The sequence below is a fragment of the Calliopsis andreniformis genome, chromosome 6, assembly GCF_051401765.1.
Source record: "Calliopsis andreniformis isolate RMS-2024a chromosome 6, iyCalAndr_principal, whole genome shotgun sequence".
Taxonomy (NCBI): Eukaryota; Metazoa; Arthropoda; class Insecta; order Hymenoptera; family Andrenidae; genus Calliopsis; species Calliopsis andreniformis.
Window position 1 is genome coordinate 23,510,193 of NC_135067.1, and position 24,528 is coordinate 23,534,720.

General features: G+C 38.7%; 4 protein-coding genes and 1 long non-coding RNA gene across 24 annotated transcripts; 1 reads left to right on the forward strand and 4 right to left on the reverse strand.

Annotated features, from left to right (window-relative positions):
* Window positions 1-204: 204 nt before the first annotated feature.
* Window positions 205-8,684, reverse strand: LOC143180553 (uncharacterized). Of its 7 annotated transcripts, none has more exons than XM_076380351.1 (9): window positions 5,075-8,684; window positions 4,568-4,974; window positions 4,435-4,461; window positions 4,168-4,305; window positions 3,963-4,084; window positions 3,725-3,849; window positions 3,344-3,627; window positions 3,071-3,253; window positions 205-2,994 (listed from the first exon to the last, which is right to left on the reverse strand). In XM_076380351.1, the coding sequence occupies exons 1-9, from the start codon at window positions 8,589-8,591 to the stop codon at window positions 2,569-2,571; spliced, it is 5,229 nt and encodes a 1,742-aa protein (XP_076236466.1). In that variant the 5' UTR covers window positions 8,592-8,684; the 3' UTR covers window positions 205-2,568. The 7 variants fall into 7 exon arrangements, with proteins under 7 accessions (XP_076236466.1, XP_076236464.1, XP_076236465.1 ...); XM_076380349.1 differs by having other exon boundaries at window positions 4,568-4,977; XM_076380350.1 differs by having other exon boundaries at window positions 5,072-8,684.
* On the reverse strand, window positions 8,619-9,710 carry LOC143180559 (uncharacterized). The gene is made up of 2 exons (XR_013002152.1): window positions 9,134-9,710; window positions 8,619-8,793 (listed from the first exon to the last, which is right to left on the reverse strand). It is a non-coding gene; the product is annotated as an uncharacterized LOC143180559 (long non-coding RNA).
* Window positions 9,711-10,225: 515 nt separating this feature from the next.
* Tfb1 (transcription factor B1) lies at window positions 10,226-19,068 on the reverse strand. Of its 6 annotated transcripts, none has more exons than XM_076380368.1 (8): window positions 18,929-19,068; window positions 13,763-13,965; window positions 13,243-13,444; window positions 13,007-13,163; window positions 12,367-12,918; window positions 11,930-12,257; window positions 11,644-11,819; window positions 10,226-11,569 (listed from the first exon to the last, which is right to left on the reverse strand). In XM_076380368.1, exons 2-8 carry the CDS (start codon window positions 13,914-13,916, stop codon window positions 11,447-11,449), a joined length of 1,692 nt encoding a protein of 563 aa, XP_076236483.1. In that variant the 5' UTR covers window positions 13,917-13,965; window positions 18,929-19,068; the 3' UTR covers window positions 10,226-11,446. The 6 variants fall into 6 exon arrangements, with proteins under 6 accessions (XP_076236483.1, XP_076236481.1, XP_076236486.1 ...); XM_076380366.1 differs by lacking the exon at window positions 18,929-19,068 and adding an exon at window positions 14,881-15,389; XM_076380371.1 differs by lacking the exon at window positions 18,929-19,068 and adding an exon at window positions 14,811-14,915.
* Window positions 15,665-17,215, forward strand: LOC143180211 (uncharacterized). The gene is made up of 7 exons (XM_076379775.1): window positions 15,665-15,761; window positions 15,827-15,940; window positions 15,987-16,028; window positions 16,081-16,301; window positions 16,422-16,615; window positions 16,704-16,956; window positions 17,064-17,215. The coding sequence occupies exons 1-7, from the start codon at window positions 15,665-15,667 to the stop codon at window positions 17,208-17,210; spliced, it is 1,068 nt and encodes a 355-aa protein (XP_076235890.1). The 3' UTR covers window positions 17,211-17,215.
* On the reverse strand, window positions 17,220-24,447 carry LOC143180554 (uncharacterized). 9 transcript variants are annotated; one of them, XM_076380359.1, is made up of 13 exons: window positions 24,136-24,447; window positions 23,030-23,940; window positions 22,839-22,940; window positions 22,564-22,701; window positions 21,910-22,194; window positions 21,717-21,842; window positions 21,557-21,642; window positions 21,301-21,450; window positions 21,034-21,216; window positions 19,927-20,961; window positions 19,640-19,831; window positions 19,288-19,556; window positions 17,220-19,125 (listed from the first exon to the last, which is right to left on the reverse strand). In XM_076380359.1, the coding sequence occupies exons 1-13, from the start codon at window positions 24,303-24,305 to the stop codon at window positions 17,790-17,792; spliced, it is 4,983 nt and encodes a 1,660-aa protein (XP_076236474.1). In that variant the 5' UTR covers window positions 24,306-24,447; the 3' UTR covers window positions 17,220-17,789. The 9 variants fall into 9 exon arrangements, with proteins under 9 accessions (XP_076236474.1, XP_076236473.1, XP_076236472.1 ...); XM_076380358.1 differs by having other exon boundaries at window positions 19,927-21,450; window positions 23,030-23,692; window positions 23,786-23,940; XM_076380357.1 differs by having other exon boundaries at window positions 19,927-21,216.
* Window positions 24,448-24,528: the final 81 nt, after the last annotated feature.

A 24,528-nucleotide genomic window follows, 5' to 3' on the forward strand; every position in this document is an offset into this window, starting at 1 on the left:
GATTCGAATCATAGATTAATGCATCGATATGTAGTACATACATACATACATACATATACACGTACGTATAGCACTAACTTTATATCAATACGAAAACACTGCATGGCACATTTGCTAGAAAGAAAATCTCTTACAAGTGTATACTTTCTTTTTATTGTTACTGTGTCAGTGTCCAAATGCCCGCATTTTTACGTTTCAAGTTAATACAGTTTCCTCCAATAATTTATTATACACCTCGGTAAATTCGACAGCAATCACTAATACAATAATTTCAATTTCTTACAGCTTACGAAAGATGTCTAAAGCTCTATGGTTTTGTCACAGTAATCACCTATCCTTACTATTATATTTTTACACTTTACAAATATAATTTCATATATCGTCTTCAAAAAAATACATTCGCGTCGCGCACGCATATCACCACTTCTTTTATTTTTAAAGAATATATATTTCTTAACGAATCTAAAAATATAGTAAAAACTTAAACCATCATTTAAGACTTAAAACGGTGATAATAATTATCCGGTACAGAATAATAACCACTAAAACATAATAATTTTAAGTGTATCCGTTAATGTACAGTTGGATCGTCTGTAAATGTTACTACTTTATCGTTATAGAGTATATCTATCATCTATTGGAAGGAAAGTATTCATGGAAGCGTTCTTAGCGATACATACGTGTGAGTTTTAAAGGTTTCAACCTGCATTCGGTAAAATAATATAAATTTATCGTAATTTTTATTTTCCTAACTCTCGAATTACCGAGCAGCAGAGCAAAATATTAAGATCATCTCAGAGTAAATCTTTCGTCTTGTCTAAACCAATGTATCGCGTAACAATCTGTTTCAGATTACACAGATTACTATGAATAACAGTTAAAAAAGGACAACACGATACCTATTGATTCATAAAATATAGCAAATGGTAAAATACAAAATTTCATACGTAACGATTACAAATTTTAAACAATGATATTACAACGATGTCGCGTCAATTTCCACATGTTTTCTTTTATCGAGCGTAACATCTATACGTCGTAAATTATAGAATGCATATACACGTGTTGCAAGAATTATGCGTTACACGCAAGATTTTTCGTGAAAATAAAATACCCGATAAACGATACCTGAATATTTCATTCGTGTTTCATATAATAACAAGACAACGTCTCGTTTGTTAAAAGCCAATTTAACGTGGAAGCATTCTAAAACTTTGTACAACGAATTATTAATAAGATACCGCGTGTAATGGAAAGAATAACGTAATTCAGAAGGTTATACGTATATAATTTCAAACGTAATGAACTGAATGTGAAAATATAAGAAAATATTTCTACTGTTATTAAAATACTTTTATGTACAGATATGCTATAACGCATTTAATGTTTTTGCACAAGAGAACACTGCACATTTTTAAATATTGCATTTGTCATAAAACATTTTATTAAAAGAATGTTATTTTAGAACACCTCTGGGTATTCGTAACATATCTCGTATGCATGAATTTTGTAACTGTTTAATCCATTTATGTAGGATGTATCAAATATACATATATTTTATAACATTTTAAGGACAGGGAAGCCTAAATGGAACGCAAGGTCAGTGTTTTCGATTAGAGGCACTTGCTTCAAATATTTAAAACTTTTAAAACGGCATAATAATTACGCCGTAGAATATACGATAAACTGCGTCAAGATATTATTACTGTAAAATAATGAAGATAAGTTGCATGTTCTGTCATCCGTTTGGGCTCCTGTATCGCTCCTTAAAATATTGAAACGTATATTCGTTACAACCTTTCGTACAGATAAACGCGAATAAAAATGTCGTTTATATTTAGTAAATTAAAGAAAAAAGGAAAGAAAAAGAAAGAATAAAAGTAAATTATTTTACGTGTATACAAAATGCACGATAAACTCCAAAGGAACGAATAGCGTAATAATCTATATTTTTCTTTTTTTTTTTTTTGCACAGAATAGATAATAATTAGATAATAATTTTGGAGAGTGTGATGTACGTAAATATATTACACAAGGTCACGACGTTCCGTATGCTATAGTATATCACTTTGTATGTTTTATTGTAAAAATCGTTCATCTTTCGTAATTTATCAGATCTTAACGCATCAGACCTCGACATTATGTATGATTATCACGATACAAATGCTAAAACCTAAACGTCTATATTCACACAAATATTTTTAAACTTCTATTTTATTATGCTATTAAAATGGCAAAGTCTGGGCTTGTCTTTAAATTCTTACACGGAGATGAATATTTTACACATGTTTGATGTTTACATGCTACCTTTCTTTACTTACCTCATTTCTGTATAGTACTCGTTACAACTATATTTTCTTGAGTGCACATCAACGTTTAACTTCACATTTGTCACAGCATATGGTATTAACTTTAGTTAAACATTTGCCATTTTCAAAATACAATATTCAATTGTTTCATCTCAAGACTGATGTTAAAATTACGTACGTAAAATTGATTATATCACTAAATTCTTAATGATCTCGAGACATTTAATACCGAAGAGAACCCTTGATTATCATAGCACCACTAAGACAGTGTACCGCTCATTTGCACATCGCAAGACACTCTCCCGAAACTGTCTTCAATTTTTCGTGTAGGCACCTGTGAATCCGAAGTACTTGTATCCACTTCAGTTTGTATTTGCAAATCACTTTCGGTTGTTTCTTCTGAATTGTTTATTAAGGAGGATGAAGTAGTAGTAGTAGTAGTAGTAGTAGTAGTAGTAGTAGTAGCAGCAGTAGTTGTAGCAGTAGCAGTAGCAGTAGCAGTAACAGTAGCAGCAGCAGCAGTAGTAGTAGTAGTTGCTGCAGTAGTAGCAGCAGCAGTAGTAGTAGTAATAGCAGCAGTAGTAGCAGTAGTAGTAGCAGTAGTAGATGCGGAGCTTAACTTCGTTCTAGTCTGTTGTTCCAAATTATCTATTTCTGCCCAAACTGTTCTGACTTCTTTGAATAGCTGAAAAATATGTTTTCTTTCTGGTTCATCCTAACTACGAATATTTCGCATTATACATGATATTACAAATATGTACCTGATTCAACCACGCTTCGTCTGCTAATAATTCATTTAATATTATCGTCGTGTCCTTGTTAGGGTCTGCTACTCTTTTGTCCGCTACTCTCCTCGCACATTCCAAGAACATCAAGTATTTCTGATGAGCTACCTTATTGTACAAAGCTACCTTTGCCTGACATACACGGCAAAATAAAAAATCCTGAAAACATATTAGAAATTCGATGAAAGAACTATTTTATTACGCGACAATTAAAATGTATGCATAATCTAAGAATCGTTTAAATAAAACCTTTTCATGAGGCATCTTTGGATCAGGTGGAGAGCCTTCCAATGTAGTTGCGTTATACGGTTGACCGTATAACAAAACTCTGGCATGAATTTTAGGTTGCTGACAACCAATACATGATTTTCCTTTCAATTCTGTGCACGATAAATCCTTAAGAACGTTCAGGCAGGGCCACGTTGTGATTGCGTTAACAATATTCAATCTCCATTTTGTCGTCGACAAAAGACGACGTTTTCTTTCTTCCGTTACTTCATCAACGGTTTTAACGTTTGATAAAAAGTAATCGTCTGACCGAAAAGTGAACAACATTCGATTAGCGTCAACTGCGAATGCAAGACGATGTCTTTGTCAGAAATAAAGTTACATTAAAGGGGCAATTCGTACCTTGTTCTTGAAATATTTCTGTAAGAAAATTCGAATCTAAAGCTTGCGAGATCAATGTCTGAATATACACTTCAAAATTATCTTGATATTTTTCGGCGTCTCTCATGGATTTCTCGATGTATTCACTGGAAAAAAAAGAAGAAAGAAAGAAAGAAAAAGAAGAGAAGAGAAGAGTATAAGTACACAGAGATATTTTGAATTCGTTGTTTTACGAAACAATTTCTTAACTAGGTACTACCTATCGTCGATAATCATTTCGTCTCTCAAGAACTCTACGACAGTTTCCGTTTTGCCCTGTTGCCAAAATTTAACTGGTACTTGTTGATAAACGTGACGATTTTGGGGTATCCAGCCCGAATACTATAAAGAGAATTAATAAGTATATTCTTTCTAAGTACTTTACAACTAAAGAAACATGCTCGTAAAAAAGTTCTATTTCTTACCGTGGATATGTTTCTGTACAAAGTCTTGCCATTAGACTTGAACGGTTCATACTTTTGAAGTAACGTTTTACCGTCTATTCTCCAAAGCGCAGGATATTCTTCGTCCAGTTCCGCTTTCATTACAACGAATTCTCCTGACTGAAAAATACAAATTTTTATAATTATAAATAATACAGCGATTACGAATAATAAATACGTTGTCCAAACGATCGATATTATTGATATAACTGATACACGAAGAAGGTGATATCTATAAAAAGAATTTACCGAATCTTCTGAATTATCCATAGATCGCTGCATGCGATGCACAAATAATATACGTTTATACATTTATATACACATCTATTTCTCTATGCGCATGTGCGCACTGATACAAAGAATGCGGCGATCAAATATCTACCTTAAACGGAGAAATATCAATGTCTTCATCACTGACGGATGCTAAAAGTTTTTCATCTATCTTGCAAGATAGTTTCCCAGTAACGTTGGAAGTTTTCGACGGAGTTTCATGCTTCTTTCTGGCCGATTTCTTCGAAACGACATCGCACAGGACATATTCATCTTCCTCTAAGACTTTTCTGCTTTTCTTCGTAATGACGGGTCTCCCACGTTTTTTCTTTTTTTCTTCTTCGTCTCCGACCAATTTCACAGCGGGCGTCCAAGCAGGATCGGAATCTGAATCACCCTGTTCTTCGTCGTTATCAAAGTAATCTATACCCTGTTGTCGATCCAGAAATTGTTTTACAGAAGTTCTTTCCTTCGCTTTCCTCCTAGAAGTTTCCCTTCTTGGAGGTAAAAATAAGGGATCTGCTGATAAGAAGAAAAGAAAGAAAATTCAACGAAAGACAAATATAATATACACACGATCGTATCGTGAAGCAAAAGGAACTAGAATCATACGCACTACCTTCTTCGTGCTTTTTCGAGGTCCTTCCGGACGATGACAGCATCGTTGTTTCCGATGCTGCAGCCGCAGCGGCTGCCGCCGCCGCCGCTGCTGCAGCTCTTCTCTTCCTATCTGTCGGTCCTCCAGGTTTAATTGGTCTCCCCTTCTTAGGTTTACCCTCTGCTGACTTTACCGTCACCGTTTCCGCTACATTGGTCGTATTCGTATTTATTATCTTTTTGTCAGGCTTCTTTGGGGGAAATAGAAAATCATCATCGCTGGTAAATCCGTCGTCGCTCGAATCAAAATTTTGTTTTTTTCGTTCTTTCGGTAGTGGGAAATATCGAGGGTCATTAGCATAATCGATTACCGGTGTTTCCTTGGGTGGTGCCGGCGGCGGCGGCGGCTGTGGTTGCTTCTCTGGTTGCGTTTTTATTGTCTCTTTATTCGTAGAACTGTCTATCGTCTTAGATTCTACTGGAATATAAGGTTTTGACTTGTTCCAAGTCGCTTTTCTACCACCACGAATGGCAGGCGGAGGTGAAGGCTCTCTTTCACCTTGTAAGAACTTGAGATAACTTGTCATAAATCCTGAATTAGGATCTTTGTTGGGTCGCTTGAAGTCTTTGCTTACCGAATTTGAACTTTGAATTGGTTGTTGATTTTGTTGTAGAAAACCTAATTCTTCTTCAATATTAGGAACAATTACTTTAGGCTGATCGTCTCTAACTTCTTGACTATAACTAGCATTTTGCGGTGCTGTATTTTCGCTAAAACCAATAGGTGTAATTTCAACAGAAGATTGAAATTCGTGTGGGTGGTGATGACTCGGAGGAATATGAAAAGCAGGGAAATATGGAATAGGAGGCGGAGCATGATGATGGGTGACCATCAAAGATTGATGCTGATGCGCTGCCGTACCCACAAAATTGCCCGAATGATGCAAACTTGATTGCGAACTAAACGCACCTGACGTACTGGGAAACATTTTAGTAGGCGGCGGTGGTAAATTCCACCTTTCGAAATCAAAATAACCATTTTGCTGTTGTTGATTCGTAGTATTATGGTGCGCAGGTGGTGGTATTCTATTCAAGTATTCAGTTACCGCTGTTGTTCCACTTATCTCATTCAAAGAAGCGTGACCAGCTTTTTCTAGATTCTTTCTTTTTTTATTGGCAGTATCGACTTTTCGTCGTTCTTCTACTTGTTTATGCTGTTCGCTCGAAGCCACAGAAATAGCGGTTTGTTGTTGTACTTGACAAGAATTCTGTTGCAATGTTTGCAAATTTTTCACTATACTCATTGGATCTCCTCTGCAACTGCTCAAGTCTTGCAGAGTCACTTGATTAGATTCAAAATACGTCTGTTGTCTATCGACAACATTTATTACTCGTTGTATTTGTTGTTGAACTGGTAAAGTTTGGGGGCTCGCCTCAGTATTTCCACCACCACTATACAGAGCAAATGAAAATTTCCTACTAGGGTTCGATTGTCGGTTATCGTTTTCCCAGCATATTTGTTTTTGCGTTTGTGAGAAATCTTGTTGTCTATCGTAATTTTTACTGTCCGTGTTGTATGTACTTTTATTCTCAGTAGCGCCTAAAGCTCTTGTGATAACCGACGAATAAACAACCTGGCCTTGCGATGCAGGTCGTGGTACGGTAACGTCCAACGGCGATGGGGGGGTAAGTTGTTGTTGTTGTTGTTGTTGTTGTTGTTGTTGTTGTTGTTGCACAGCACCTTTGTACGGCGGTCCACTTGCACATTGATTTCCATTATTTTCAGTATGTTGCTGTAAAGGCGAAGGAGACGATATAGTAGCCAATGGACTATTATACATAGGATACGCAGGACTTGGAACATGTCCCAACGGACTCGCTTGCGAATGCGCTTGTAACGGACTTGGTCTTCGTGGAACAACAACGCTGCAGTCAGGTCCATTTTGAGTGGAATTATTCGAAGAATAAGCAGAGTCCGTAGAGGTTGCAGATTTTGATCTTCCCGAGTGATGATATTCTGAATCAGGTGTAGATCCTGCCAAATAATGTCTATAAGATGTTTGCTGCTGCTGCTGCTGTTGTTGCTGCTGATTTAATACATGAAATTGTTGTTGTTGTTGTTGCTGCTGTTGCTGCTGCTGCTGCTGCTGCTGCTGCTGCTGCTGCTGCTGCTGCTGCTGCGAATGAGTCTGTAAATTGTTATTCGATGGGGTTCTTTGATTACTAAGTTTTGCACTATTACCTGTACAGCTTGTACCATTTCCAGTCGTACCGTAGTTCAAATTTCGCGAATCCATGATGGAGAAACTAATAGGAGATGACTGTGCGTTATCGTGCGATGTTTGTTCATTTCTTCTATGTTCACTGTGTGCGTTCAATTCTGGATATATTTTCGTCTGAGCTTTAGTTTGAATGCTTTGCTGAGACGTAGACGTTATTTTATTCGGCGGTGAAACGAAATTAGTATTTCGCGTGGACTGTTTGTCTTGAACCTGTGAGGACACCGATCTGACGGATGTGTTCAAAAATATAGTTGTCGACGCAACCGATCTAACAGGTGGTTGAGAAATTCTATATTCTTTGCCAGTGGTATTGCCCGGAGTAGAAACGATACACGACTGTTGATGTTGAAGAGGTGAAGCTTGCACTTTTCCGTTAGAAGTGTGATTTCCATTACCAGCAGAGTAATTGTTTGCCAATGTATCAGAACTGAACGTAGCAGGTACTTGTTGAAAGAACGTTTGGTTAGTGCTCGTTTGCGATGCAGGAACTCCAGATTTAATGCTTATTAATGGCGACTGAGGTCTAAGATTTACCGTCTTTTTACTATCCGGGTAATTGGACGACTTAAATTCGGTAGCAGAAACAGATGGTGTAGATAACTGAGAATTAATGTTATTTATAGCTTGAGTCGTAGCAAAATGGGAATTGAATGTGTTGTCGTAAGCACCGCTGGATGGTTTCGTCGCAGATGATGGTCCTGGAGATGACGGAACAACGCTTTCGTGCGGTAAAATACCAAATGGACTAGGTAATTGCGTACTGTTTTGATGCGTCCAAGATAATGTAGACGTGGGCGACGTTGCCGAACCTTGATGTTCGAAAAATGTCGTTTGGTGAGCAGAACTATAATTTTCCCTCAATATAGGGATATCCGAATCTGTTGTTGTATTTTGTTTCGTTATCGATACTGCTTGTGCTTGAGCAAGAGCTTGCCTATGTTGAGTAACATAATGTACCTGTTTAGGATTAGGGTGATGAAACAACGGAGAAATGACATCGTATCCCACAGGGGGTGGAGACAGAAACCCCCCTGGGTTAAACGGCGATGGCTGACCCGCCAGAGTTGCTGTTGTATGAGCCGTTTGTAGCAATAATTGAGGTGTTGTTGTCGATGGAATTGCTTGAGTAGACGTTGCTAAATGATGAGATACAAAATCGTTGGTTGCGCTCGAAGAAGTTGTCGATTGAAAAGTACTGGTCGCGGTACCAGCAGTAAGACGATTGTACGATGCATACCATGGACCAACAGGATCCATTACCCAAGTCTGGCACAGTAGTGCCTAGCCTGCTCGGTCCATGTACAGCAGACTTTCGACTTTCGTATCAAAACTTTTGTACATCCATCTTTCGTGTATAAGTAGAAAATTATACCACAAGCGTTTATTGTATATATAGCTGATGCGCTATCATCCAATAATTAGGGCTGACAATATGATACAGCGGTTCCTCCATCTTACTCTGAAAAAAGAATTGATAATTTTAGTGCAACGCATCTATAGCACATTTAAGCTATATTTTTTAAAACCATCATATACGTATCCTACGAGCACAATTGGAAATCTATATACTTTCAGTTCACAGAACCGTGGTCGATGAAAAATCATTTAAATGTAAAATGTACAACAACAACAGCGAAAGATTATCGTCGCTTTTCTTACAATTCTCATTTTCTTTTTCGTTACGCTACGAAAATAGAGTATCAACGTTAATCAATCGAATGAAATTACCGAACGAACGAACGAACGAACGAAGGAATGAATGAAACGAATCGAATGAAATGCGAATTAAGAGAACTTACGTTTTTGTAAAATCCTTGACGCACCAAAACAACACAATGTGTGCCGTGAAGGATAGCGAAGAGACCGATATCGTACGATCAGTGTCGCACGAATGTTGCGAAAACAGCGATGGGTATAAGAAGAACTGAGTAACAGCTGTGCGTAATTTTTTAAACATCCAAAAGGATTTCGAGTAGCGTCTTTTCATGTCCTGTTGTAGTAGGTATCTCGGATGTTTCGTACGTGTATAATCGTACTTTATCAGGGACAACGAAACTGCCACATTGTTTATCAGCAACGAATGCTGAGGCGATAATTTCACCTTCAACGATAATAAACAGCCATACGTCTTGAATACCGATTATATTTACCGGTGTACAAGATATAACGTCTCGGCGAATAACACAGTAAATATGGCTACACAACTATATGGCCAACGCACGACACACGATCGGCTGGCACTGCGATTACGCTCACATGATTTAACCATTCGAAGAAAAGTGTACATTCCGGGTACACCCTAGAGCCGGTACTCACGTATGCACAGCGGCGAGTTTACGTCGCACAGGCTCATTTATCGCGGGGAATCGAACAATGTTACCCCGTACTGCCTATTACGGGCAACCATTTTGAATCGAATCAACAATAGATCGCGCCATCTATCATCGGTTTCTCATAAATCAGAGTGGAATCAACAGGCGGAATTTTTTAAGAAAATCAGAAATTCATACAGCACGTATGCTTGCACATGCACCTATCTATTTCTTTTAAATTTTCGTACCGTTAAGACGTAACGGTTACCGAAAATGTAAGGAAAAAGAATCTACATTTCTGATACGAGAGACAAATGTCCAGTGATAAATTATATAGATATTCGTGTACATACGTATACATATGTACGATAAATAAATGGATCGTCCATACAGCCTCCTATCGTTAATCATTCAAATAATTCTATACCTTTGCACGCGTCGGAAGGTTCTACGTTTTAAAAGATCATCGTGGTACAATATCGTACGTATACCTGCTGTACAGGTAGTACTACGATGGAATATAGCGGAATGTATTTTGTACGTATAAAAAAATTGTTGGGACATCATTAATTATAAATATTAATTCGTAATAATAACATTTATTGTTTCGATATTGTAAGAATATATTTATAATCGTAATTAGCATAACTTGCGAGTATGATCGTTTTGTTATCGATTGTAATAGGTATCACCCATTCGAATAACTATCGAATTATTGCTACTTATTATAGGGAAAATGAGCAGGCAGTTTTCGTAAAATTTCATATTGCGAATTGTCTCGATCGATATTATTCTTCAGAAAAAAATTAGGATTCAACGATTAAGACACTTAGTTGAACGTATCGCAGATATCGCGAAAATTATACCGATATGCCACTCTGTCCCCGTCAATTAGAAAAGATTCATGGAAACAATCGAATGGCAGATTTTACGAATCTCGCTTCAAGCGCAAATTGTGTCATGTAACAATCTTTATCGCTTCGAACGAAAAATCTCATAATAAATTTTGATTCTACTCCGATGGAATTAAACGAATATTCGAAATCGGAAAGAAAGACGAAGAATCAATTCAAAGCGGGTGAACGTATTTTAACTCGCTTAGCTGTACAGTGGCGATGATATCACAGCTATGTATTTTTGATGTCACACAATATTTAGATACTTCCCTTCTTCCTTTGTATGTACATACACATTTGTTCAAACAGTTGCATTTTCGACAAATTCCGACCATGTATAGTTTCATGTATGTATAATTCTTGCACGTTTATAGAAAACTTATAAACATTAACTTTATTCAGCGTACAGCGATTTCTCTTGAAAATGTTTAGAATCTTCTTCGCAACATTAACATTTTATTAATCATTACCCAATGTGCGATAAATAATGCGCTACATAATGATCTACAAAAAGTAAATAAATAAATCCACAAAATTCATTAAGAAAATAGCAAAGAAGTATACTATATGTATCTCGCGAGAGAATCCAAGTAACATATGAAAGTTTTAAAACAATAATAAACGTAATCGTGTAAGAATAAATAAACAATGTGGCAGCACAGGATGCATGACACGATTCGGCTTTGGTTTTTGTGAAATACACCCATATTAATTCCTAATTACGGTAGGTAACGTTACAAAATGCATATACATGCATGTTACACATATATACACACACACACGCAAACACATACACACTGGCGCACACATACAAACACATACACAAGTATGTATAGGACGATCAATATTGCTCTGCTTTATTCGCGCGTTGTTTTCATCATTTGTACGACACGTTATTCGTCAGCTACCTCATTTGCATTTTACGTTGTTGCCAAACTGCGAACTTTCTGTAAGCCGTATTCAACAACTGATTCAAATGACTCGTTAAGTGTTGACTAACTGCGGAAAAGTCTCGTTGAACGCGATCCTAAAAATAATGGGAAAAGTAACGTAAGTACACAACGTAACTTCAATGAGCAAAAATGTAACGTTAAGTCCTACCTCGAAAGGTTTAAGTTTCGCAGAATGAAATCTATGTAAAGCTTCGTGCATCCTAATTGCTTTTTCTTCAAGCTGCGGAGTCGTAGGTGGAAAACTACGCCAAAAATGCCTTAGAAGCTCGCACATACACACATAAACGTTACGCAATTCTTTTTCTAAATCCTTTGGTATTAATTCTGTATTCCATAAGATATTGATAATTAAGGTATTAATTTGACCATCAAACTTACGATATGTAAAAAAAAATTCGACCGATCTTAACACGATCGTAACAGGATATACTTACGTCCAAGACTTTCTTCTCTGAAACCTTTCATTAAAGAACCACCCGGAGTTAATTCTCCTAATGCTGAAACTGCCGCAGCTGGACTAACCAATGACGTTGCTAATTGTCTCGGTATACTATTTCCACTTAACCAACCGGTAGCTTCTTTCCTCAATTGATTCAACGTCAAGAGAAGTTCTTCGGATGTAGGCTCCGTATTGCCACATCCTGGTATAGGACCGTGTAAATATCTGTCTATATGCGTCAGATTTAACGGTGCAATTTTATTCGCGTTCGTATCGCAACTAGTGTCGAGATCGTCGTAAATTAGTTTCTCTTGTATTCTAAGCTGCAAAACAAGAAGGTTCTACAGGTTCGAAGCGAATTACCGAACGTCGTATATTATTTTACGGACGAACGCAACATGTACATATACAATGTATATATCGCAAGTTTACCTTTTTAGTCTTTGGTCGTTCATCCAATTGATCGGACAACACAGTTACAGTTCTGCTCGCCGACGGTGTCGATCCATTTAATTGCGGTTGAATGGAGTGAGTGGATTGCTGCTTGGCAGTGCTAGCTTTCAAGACCATAATGCTATGTTGATTGAATCTCTTGATCATACTTTGATGCACAATATTGCCCGAAGCTTTATCAGATTTTCCAGGCCCAGTTCCGTAATTCTCGTCCAGACTCTGATCTTCGAAAGAAGTTATGTCTACCAGTGGATCGTCGATACCCGATTGAATATCTTTCTTGAGTTCTTGATCATCTATTTTGGCACATTCGGTAAAAAGATCCTTGGTCCCTGCATTGATACGATCTCGATGAAAATAATGCGATTGAAAGAATTTCGTCCAAAAATCAGATTCTGACATTTTATGAGGCACATTTTCTTGATGTTTTCTTTTTACAGCTGGATAAGTTTTAAATATACATTCTATTATATCCACGGTTAAATTATACTTTAATCCGTTACAACCGTCTGTTTGTGGTTTAATATCAGCCTACAGATAATACGTTTCAGTGTTAATCGATCCTACTTTATTCGATCGAGAGAGACTGTGAGATTTAAAAGTAAGAGAGAACGTTTACCAAGAAAGCGCTGTTAACACCTATTTCTTGACGTTGGCTCTTTTTCGCTTGAGTATACTCCGCTGCGTGTTGCGACCAAAATTCTTCGGACGAAATTACTTGCGTGATCACTAAATCTCTGTACAATTGGAGCAGTACCGGATTTTCCTGAAGCATTCTGGTAAACGACATTACACCGTATAGCATACAAATACGTACAACACAACGCACAATCGCTGTAACAATCCAACTTTTACCTATTCTTTTCTTCCAATTCTTTGTTTACTTTCCTTTTAAATTTCGGTAACAACTGTTGAAGCAGTTCTTTCACATCGTCGCGATCTTTAATTTGCGCCTCTTGTCCGTTTCTATTCACAAAATGAAACGTAGACGAGGAACCATCGTGTAACACAACCTGCAGCTGTATCTTTGACTTTCCTTCCGGAGATATCTTTTGCACTGAAAGAAAGGAAAGAACCGTAGAATAACCAAAATTATCCAGACAATTATCGTGTTACCCTCTTTCATCGATGATCATCCAATCGATTCAACGATAAGAAGTTAAATTATAAGTCTAAAGACGTGCACGTGCGTTTCATACGTATCTGACAAAAGCGAATAGGACGACAAGTCGTCAACGCGTAAAAAACGATCAAAGCAATATACGTTATTGTACCGGAAACAACAACAAACGCAGTGAATTCGTAGCAATACGATTTTTCTTCAATATTCTTTTTATTAAACGTTATACGCCGATCGTTACATGAATGTTCTTACATTTAATATCCGCATATTTGTGACTGACGGATACGGTGTCTCTATTATCGAGCATCCAAGCTATACGCTCGTTCATGACATACAAAGTGCCGTCTCCTTTCTTGTAACGGACTTGTCCTACTTGCATCAGAACATCTTCCGACGATGTAGTCATGGTGGATACGACTTGTAACGTAATCCTTTCGAAGATAACGGACACAATCCTAGAAGAATATACCATGAAAGATGTATAAACATGTATATACACAATACATAACAATATTTGAATCTTACAAGCTTCGTTATAGAATCAAATTCCAAGAACCATCGAATAGATAACGATTTACCATGGTTAAACGTTTACGTGTAAGCATGCTTACAGTCATCATATCGCTCAAACATATAAAAAGATTTTCATCTCAAACGATTATCGTGTAAACTTGCTATTCTTCAATAAACCAATCTACCAATCGCACAAGATATCGTACAAACAAAGCGATCATTTACACAATCTACTATCGCTTGTAACAAGATCAAACACGCGCGTAATTTCGCTCGAGATACAAACAATAGGCGACGAATTTACAGAAAAAGCGCGTCGGTTTGTAAAAAAATTAAAAGACTGAACCGCTACGAATTCTGACGACTCACGATTCCATTCGCGTCTCGAAGGAATAATAATTTCTCAATCGTCGAATTTTCATGCGTTTCGCGAAAGAAATCGTCGAACTGCACAATTATCGTAGACAAAATAGGTGTACGCGTACAACGAGAGAGACTACACAGAATTTACAATTTGTCACTGCGCGTCCTTGAATACTACACATGATAAACAAACTTTTAGAAAAAAAGAAAACGTTCGTTGGAAATATTTCGTAAAGGAAACTTGTCAGAAGAGACGAACGACATTCGTCGTTAAGCAATAAGAAGTCGTTTCTTATTAGAAACGACAGAACGAGTTGTGTTGTAACGAGTCTACATCGGGACCACCAACATCGATGCGATATCGCTCGTGACTCACTTTTATTTCGTTAACTATAGTTATCGACAGAAAAAATATTTTTCATACGGTTCAAGACACAAATCACGTATTTCTTAGCTGTAGAAGCGGGAAATTGATCCATAGTAGGTCCATTTACCGGTAACAAAGAGTGAAAAATCGTGGAACAATGTAGAAGCCCGTTGGGCGGCACGGCCATGTGCAGAAACACACATCATTGGACGCATCGCGAAGCAAAGACGGCTGCGAACGGACCGTCGGTACGAACAGCACCATCGACCTGGCGAGACTACCGCACTCTGTCGCTTCGTTCAACTTCCCTCGAGTTTCCTGTTCTTCTTCGAATATTCTATTTCTTTCTTCTTTCTTTCGCCTTGGATTACATGCATAAATCTCGATTATATTCTACCTTTGTTTATTTGCCTCTAAAATTACCACTCCGAATTATGGAGACAGCGAAAACGATAGAAATTTTTTAAACGAGAGTTACGAATTTGATTATAGCAGCGTATGTAGTGTATATGTGTGAGTGTGGTGTGTACGCGCGCGTGCAGGCACACGTCGCGACATGCTTGCAACTGCTTGCAACGCAACGCGCGTAGTTATGGAACCGCTGAAACGTGCTTCTCTTCGAGAAATACGAAGCGGTAATTATGTATACGTATACTTATGCAGAGTTACTTCTAATCACAGTAATGATCGATAAAAAATACTTCGTTCAACAACGTCGAAACGGTGATACAATATATATCGGACGACAGGAAGCGTATAGCGATGATTCGTCGATCTTCGCGTCATAAAAATTTGAAAATTCTGCCACGTATGGGATTTTATTTTAAATCAACGCATCGCGCATACATACGTACGTATATGGACATACACGTACGCATGCTTAGAGAGAACATCTAGTATTCATACGTGCCATGTATGTACACACACATACCCGTATGTATGCACGCATGCAAATGCAATGTCCACGCACACACGCATGCGTACACGTGCGCACCTATCCGTTTCGAAGTTATTCGCGTCAATCTAAAATATATTCCTTGATCGTTACAAAATTCATAGAAACCTTTCTTAAGGAGAATTTTTTTTTTTTTACGACAACGGAGCGGCAACAAATTTTGGCATCCGACGACCTGAACTGGAACGATCGGTATGGAAGGTACGCGGTATGCCTTGTTTAAAAGAAAGACGTATCAGAAATCGTTTTACTTTTACGCTTAAAAACATGTTTCTAAGAGAAAATTGCAATTTTCTCTGAATCGAACCTCAAAAAGTTATGTAACTACATACCTATATGTACAGTACAATAAAGCTCGCGTTGATAAATAAGCGTACATAACTATACGAGTTGTGTTATATTTATCGACAGAATTTAAGTATGTAATCCAAAAGCAAGAACAACAGAAAGTATGTTTCGGATCGGGACGTTTCCGGGACACATCTAGAAAAGGCATGAGTCCATTTATGAAGTATCATACGTTGGAAGATCATCCAAACGTAGCCCCAAATTCGTACGATACGTTACGATCGTTTAAAGCCGTTAAAACCAAGGTATAATCATTCGTTTACTATACGCAAAATTAATCAACCCTAATTTGTTTCGCGTAAGAATTATTCCATTCCATTCAATGTCGCAAAGATGTCGTTAAAGACGCATAGGTGTACTTTCAGCCTTGTTGTTACGGTATAAGTAAAAGAGGCTACGGTGGTATCGCCAGATTCGGTAGGAAGATCGTAACCAGAGACGATTACCCATCACCATTGGACTACAACGTACCCACGTTTCCCGAACAAGCGAGCAAAACGAAATATCCGTTCGGAAGCGGCAGCAAACGGCAGACGTTCGTCGGCAGTACGGTCCCTGGGTACATATCTCGATAACATAGAACAAAGAATACGGTAGAGTTAGAATAACTATTTTGCATCACCGTATAAAGTATAAATATAATACAGTCCAGGAACGTACGTTACGGTTGAAAAAGGAGGTATTACGTTCGAGCACAGTTTCGGAGGTAGGGTAAAAATGAAACTCGGAGTGGATTTAAAATGTTGTAGTCAGAATACGGACGTTTGCAAAATATGCGGAGAAAGACCAAAGGGTGATTATTGGCATCTAAAGAATACGATATTTTTATGTAAATCATGCATGGAAAAAGAGTACAAAGAGCAGAGAAAGTACAGAAGAACTAAATTGAAATCGTTTCGCGTAAGAATTTTATATTCGATATATCGCGATACGATAGATACGTAAATACGCATAGACGATATCGTAGAAAATAATTTCCATATATATATATATCTATGATATTTTAGAAGATACGAGATTGTTCAGTTATACATCAACACGAAGCAACTACTGCAAAAATATGGTTAACGCATCCTACAGTTGTTGCACAGTGGTTACGTAAGGAAGCTTACCTTTCCGTTTATTTCAAAAGGGTAAACAGACTCGATTCGTAACAGAGTACAACCGGTATCGAAGCAAAATTTATTAATAAAGTCACACACACACACACGCAGAAACAAGTAAAGTTCGATTTTAACGTTTCTTTTTCTTCTTCTTCTTCTTCGTGTTCGGCTTTCGTCGAAAGCTTTATCAAAGAAAATCGCTACGCTACTCTAATATATTTCAGTTTGCCGTCTATACGGATCTCTTACGATACGCGTATACTCGTTCGCCGTGCCTAAAGATATCGAACGTACGAAATGTGCAACGATCGATAAAAATTAGGTGTACGTACGCGAAATAAGGGCAATCGGACGATAAAAAAGTGGGATCACTTACGATTAACGCGAAAGATATCGATCATTACGAATTATGCGTAACACGTATCGTAAGACACTAACGTTCGTATAAAATTTAATAGAAATTACTTATTTTCAACGAGAGAGAAACGGGTCCTAAATTCACAGGTTTCGATCTCAGCGTACGTAATCATTTAGAAAATCATTTAGTATATCGCATAATGTACGTATACAATTTTGTCGCATCTTACAGTTACAACGCATTTTGATTTTCATCGACGTTCCGCGGCGTTGTTACGCAGTCGACGGCTTTACGGTAGTATCCTCTGCGGGATTACCACCATCAGGAGCTTGTCTCGATAAAACAGGAATGGATATTTGAGAGGAAACAAGGCGACCGTTTTCAAGCATCTCCGCGTCGATCGATTTTATCGGTAATTTTTCGAGCGATATAGTCGTAGTCGACTCTGTATCGTTACTCGCCAGAAGATCGTCGGAAATGGATTTACTAAGAACATTTAAATCGATTCTATCGTCAATATTTTCTGGTTCTTCCGATGGTTTCGTCCGAAAATCTTCAGCATTCTCTGAAGGGTACGACGCATCGATTTCTACAAAACTGTCTGCCTCGTGTAACGTACTATTTATCAATTTAGTAAAAATTCTGACGTAACGATCGTCTAATCGTTCAACGGCTTCGTCGTCCGACGACACAGCCTTCGAGTAACATAGATCCGGCACTAAATGTTGATACAAAAGCGGATTAACGATATCATTCAAATCCATGTGGCGAACGTTCGAAGCTACTAAGTAAGTCGTTAAGTCGTCGCATTTCGACGTATCGTTGTTTTCCTCGGTAACCAATTCCTCGCGAATCAACATTGACATTTTGTTAGACATCTCTGACGGTGCGAACGATTCGGGGGAAATTTGATGTTCGCACAGACCGTCTCTGTCGGTCGAAGGACTCGTCGTTCGACCATCGTCGTGTTGCTCATTATTTGCACTTTCCGTTTGCGCAAGGACTGTATACGCTTCGAGTTGCGGGTTGTATCTTTTAACGTTTTCTTCTACGTCGTTGTTACATTCTTGTAAACTTACCAGTAAATCGTTAATATTTCTTTTCGCCGACATACCTCTAGTCGAACGTACTCGTAGAGGCAATTGCGAAGATAATTTATCGAGTAAACAGTTTATGTGCGTTTTCGTTCCACGTTCCGGGTAATCGGAACAACTTTTCTCCAATAACTTAATATCTTGTATTAAACGTTTATTCCGACACTGCGGTCGATAATTATCGTTCGACAAATTTTGTTTAGTACGAGAGTCGGAGACTTTAGAGGATTTACCAGATTCGATAGTTTCAAAATTATATAATTCTTTACTATCGGAACACGGTGGTTTCGGTGAACGGTTCAAGATTTCGTTCTCACCTGGTACGTTATGATTTTCTTTCGATCTTTTGTCCGGCTCAGTACTTGCACCTTTACGATCGTTAATGTCATTGTCACCGTTCGCTTCGTTCAACTCGAATTCATTTTCAAAGTCGTCTTGAAAAGCTGCACTCGTTACGTCTCGCAATCGCGATTTCAGACGTTTCGTAATTTCGTCTAATTCGATTAATTTTTGCCTACAACAAACAGACAATGTATATATGTGTGTGTGCGCGCACGCGCGTATATATATATATATATATATGTACGCACGTACAAACGCGCGTACGAATAGACATTCAGAGACACAAAATAAATTAAAAGACCCATCTTAGGAGAGGAAAATAAGATTCTCTTACTTCAAGGATAACGATAAGAACGACGTCGACGCATCTTCAAGATTGTTACACGTTATAGAGTCGTTCGACCGATTCTCTTGATACGCCGACTTGTCTTCTCCTCGCACAAACGTAACATCGTTTTTGTCCGTATCATCGGAATACGTCTCATGAATATGCGATAACGAGCTCCAACTTAATCGCGATACGTTACACGTCGAAATTCGCGTCGCTTTCAATTTCGATGATTTTTCAAGCAGCGATAAATTATCCAATGGTGTTACGCATACCTGAAACGTAAACACTGATATATAAATACACAAACGGATACGTACATACTTATTCGTTAAAATTAATTAAATTTAAACTGTACTTTAATTTGTCCATTGCATTTCCCAGCAAAGTCCATGATGTGAAACCAGCCAGATACCGTGGGAAAACCATCGAGCAAACTAGTGAGGTCTACGGCGGAAAATCCGATAACGGTATCTTTCTCTAGATTCACTTGCATACTGGTATTTGCGTCGAATATATTCCAAATTTTTAAAATCAATCTCTTTCCACCCTAAAAAAAAAAAGAAAAGAAAAGAAAAAGAAAAAAAGATACACGCTCGTACATTCGCACAGAAAACTGAACGCGTAAACTAGAACGTAACGCACATGTAAAAGCAATTCTACGGATAATTCCGTGTCGCATTTCCAGTTCCATTTGGGATCGCAACTATGCGGGAAAACATTGGTAATCATATACGAGTTTAACTGTTTCGAAGGATCACGTTTATTGGCCTGAAAAGATACATATGTACTCGGTGCAATCGTTTCGCTATTTTTTTCTATTTCCGGTAGATGCAACGCGCATTCAATTTCTACTATAGCTCTAAACGTTGTTCCGTCGCACGTAGAATCCATAGTTTCTTTTTCCGTGCGAATCGTCGTGGTTGGAGAAGGTACACATTCCGTACCGTTGCGATTGGAGTTTAATCGCTGATTCACTGCTTCGTCGTATTCAGCACCAACGCCGACGCTTCTGTACGTTTCCGTAGGCAAGCGAAAATTATGTCTAACGCAACTACCGCTATCGCTCTCATCGAAACTAGCGTCGAAAGTGTACTCAACGTTCGTGCGAAGAACTCGTTCCGGTACATTCGCTTGCGTTTTTTCTTCCAAATCCATCTCGCAATCGGTTCGAACTATTCGATCCGCGTTCGTTTTATTCGCATCGAAAAGTTGCGTCGAACGACCGTACGAAGCAGCACGCAAGACCGAATTCTCCGAATTCGGACTCTCCTTTTGCGATTTTTCGTTCAATTTCAATTCCTTCACCGTCGAAACGTCCGTCTGACATTCTTGAGATTTTATATCCGACAGTGTTTTCTCTTTCGTTATATTTATAGCGTAATAAACTCGATCGTCGCTTTTCGAATACGACGACGGTTCCCCGTTCGACTCGGATTCACGCGCGTTGCATCTTAGAACCTGCCGCATATTCCGCGCACAATTGGGAATGTTTTCCGAACCGATTAACGCTTCATCGTTGAACGCAACGATATCGCGCAATCCTCTCGACGCTTCCGACAACAACGCGTCGATTTGTTCCGCCGTTCCGAGAGCTACCAATGCGAGTAACTCGCCACAAGATCGACCAGTTATAGGATCGATTATCGGTACCCATCCGTCTACGCTCACCACCGGATACTGAAATTGGAAAGCATAAAAAAAAATTATACGAATCGATTCGCGATTTCGTATCGGTTGGAAATTCTGTACCTTAGATAGCAGCAAGCGAGGTAGCGCGCGTTGATCTCTGTACGCCATGTACAACCGATGCACAGGCAATCTCGTCAATCCCAGTAAATTATCTACATCGTTATTTTCGTAATGAACTTCGATCACCACATAGTTGTCTTTAATACGATCTAGCATATCGCTGTCACGAACGAGCGGTACCAACTGTAACACGTAAAGAAAGTTAGATCGTCGTATCGCTACGTATCGCGCTACGTATGCAACGTAAAACGGAGAATCGGTAGTTACTTGACAGAACCGATAAGACGGATTTTTGGTATCGGTACAGATCTGGCTTCTACTTTTATCTTCCTTTCGAAATGCCCTACATATCAAATACGTACTCGATTCGGGCAATTCTTTTCCTTCCGGTACGTACACCAAGCCGTGAAGTAAAATCTGTGGCGTTACACGAAACGTATCGATAAAAATAATATACATACTCGGATAGGACGATACTTATGCACGTAAAAAAAAGCACGAGCGTGCGTCGGTATACATATACCTTCTTATCCGCGACATTATTCTCCCGATCTTTAGCGTCGATTTTCTGCTCGTTCGCATCCTTGTCGGTGCACGTCGGTAGACCTTCTGTAATAAAAGTAAATTTCTGTCAGCAGTTATTAAACGATCCACTCGTTTCGATAAACCCGACGATACTCGACTAATTATCATCTTCGACCGAATTTCCGTTGCGCGTTTCCGTTCCATGTTTTCGTTTGTTTCGTCTTTACCGCATACTCGTCGCGTTTCCCCGATAGAAACGTTTTCTTTGGACGATGCTACGCTACCTAAAAGATACAACGTTCTTACATCCATTGCGCGTAACATTTCCTTCCTCGATCGAAATATACTTACTAACAACACACCGATTCGCAAAATAAACAGGATCCGTACCGAACTCTACGATTACGCTCAACTCTCCAATTTTGATTCCTCTATTAGCGATAATCAAATTGCGCGCAGTGCTCCAATGTTCATTTCTCGTCGTCGTATCGTTAACGTACACAGTACCGGTACCTAACTCCGTCGAAGATTTTCTATCGAGATGACGGATAAACGTTTTGAATCGTATACAGTACGATTCCGCACAGGATTTTAATTTTGATATTCTATATATGCCATCGTGATCGAAGTAAATCACTGTAAATATACACGTATACATGTACATACGTATGCGTATACCACCCTTCTCAAGTCAGGATCAGATGCGATGCATCAAACAAGTACGACAAAGAGTAGTAGTAGTAGTAGTAGTAGTAGTAGTAGTGTAGTAGTAGTAGTAGTAGTAGTGTAGTAGTAGTACTAGTAGTAGTAGTAGTAGTGTAGTAGTAGTAGTAGTAGTAGTGTAGTAGTAGTAGTAGTAGTAGTAGTAGTAGTAGTAGTAGTAGTAGTAGTAGTAGTAGTAATAGTAGTAGTAGTAGTAGTAGTAGTAGTAGTAGTAGTAGTAGTAGTAGTAGTAGTAGTAGTAGTAGTAGTAGTAGTAGTAGTAGTAAGAGTCGAAGGAAATACCTCGATTCGTTTGTTTTCTGGAACGTACGCTTACGTGCCGATTCTCCTTCCTCGATTTTTGTTCTTTCCTTTCGATGCGACCGAACGGTACGTTATATCGAACGAAATAGGTTGCAGACGACAAGGTACCGTCGTTATCTAAAGAGAATAAAATTATATAGACAGACGCGAAACGGATACGCGACCGTCGACGAACAGCGTGTCAGCTGTTGTCAGAGCGTCGAAAAAATCGCGATGTTCGATTTCGAGTGTCGCGGTGGTCTACTACTACGTACGCGATGAAGCAGAGGACTTGACGCGTCTGTAACCAGCAGGACTCAGAGCAAACGATTCCACGAAAACTCTAATATAATTTACAGGGTTCGACTGCGATGTTTCTGAAACGTTACAAACACGTAACAACATTTTTCAATTAATATTTTTATCGGAAAGTACATGTCAACTTTTACTCGAACGCCTTATATACCTCTCCCTTTGGTACGCAATTCTTCTTTTAGACATCTTCTATCTCCTAACGAGGAATTCATTTCTCTCAAACACGCGTTCTCCGGCGTTGCGTCTTCGTTACCGGGTTCGTAAGATCTCGAACGATCGTCAGATGCAAAACAGTCTACGAAATTCAAAGTCGGAGACATCGATGATCTCAACATACGCAACACTTTACGTTCGTCGAAATTGCTCGCATCGCTATCCAGATAACGTTCACGCAACTTTGTCGTTCCATCTCCCGTAGGAACGTGAAATCGTAAGCTGTCGTCAAAGTCCGAAACTTCTTCGTTACACGTTTCTCTCAATATAGCTCCTCTAAGTTTCTGCGCCTTTGCGATCGCTCGAGCGACAAGTTTATCCATCGTTTCGTTATCGTCTCTTTCGAAAGGTGCTCGAAATTTTGTCCTTCTCGATTTCAAAATAGATTTATACGTTTCGTTACCCTCGGACGAAAACTTTTTATACGCATCGTCGTATTCGTCGTTCATCGTATCTTTCCGATTTCTTTTGAAACTTCCACCAGTAATAGGCAACGAGATGCAATTAAACTCATCTTCGTTCTGTGGTCTGCTCGTTTTCAATTCTACGTCTAAAAACGAGTGTGGCGTACACTCCAATTTCATAGAAACATGTATCTTCCCTATATCATTTCCATCGTTACTTATTATCGGAATATATTTAAAAAGTGGCTTAAATTCAAAAATCTCCAATAAATTCGTAATTCTAGATGTACCTACGACTGTATCGTTCTCTTCCGTAACTATCGATAAATTTACGCACTCACAGTTTTTAATATACTCTTCGAAGAGACTCATGTTCGTACGAATAGCGTAGACCACGGTCGTCTCTCGCTCCAATTTCACCAAATTTTCCGTGATATCTGCTGGTCTGTTCGAAGAAAAGAAAAGAAAAAGACGTTAGGAAAGCTTCTTAAACTACGGAAAGTGCACATACGATGAAAAGAGAAAGAATAAAGGATAATCGGTCGCGCGTATGGAAACGAGAACGAAATGGTACGCTGCGTATGCACGAACGACACAAAAATGAAACATCGTAAATTACGACGTTTCGCAAACATTTTACCTGAATCGAGCAGTATCGGTGGTCTCGCCCCACCAGCAAGCAAATATTTTGATCTCTCCGAAACTTCTCTTCGACCAAATAATTTCGTCTACGGTAAATTTTAAATAACCGTAAATTTTGCCTTTAACCATCGGTGGCAAAGACTTATGCGACTTCATCTTTCTATCCATTCGGTTTCCGTAGCAGATAGCATTATTAAGGAAATTTCTAAACTAAGTTGACGCGCGTCCGTCACCGATCGAGCTAGGTTAACGCAACATCGAAGAAAATCCAAACACAGGTACGCGTATACGATCAGAGACGCACCACACCACCACACCGATCCGTACGCGCATAGCGAACTGATGAACGCACGGGATACGCAGTAGACGTAGGTAGTAGAACTCAGCTGGA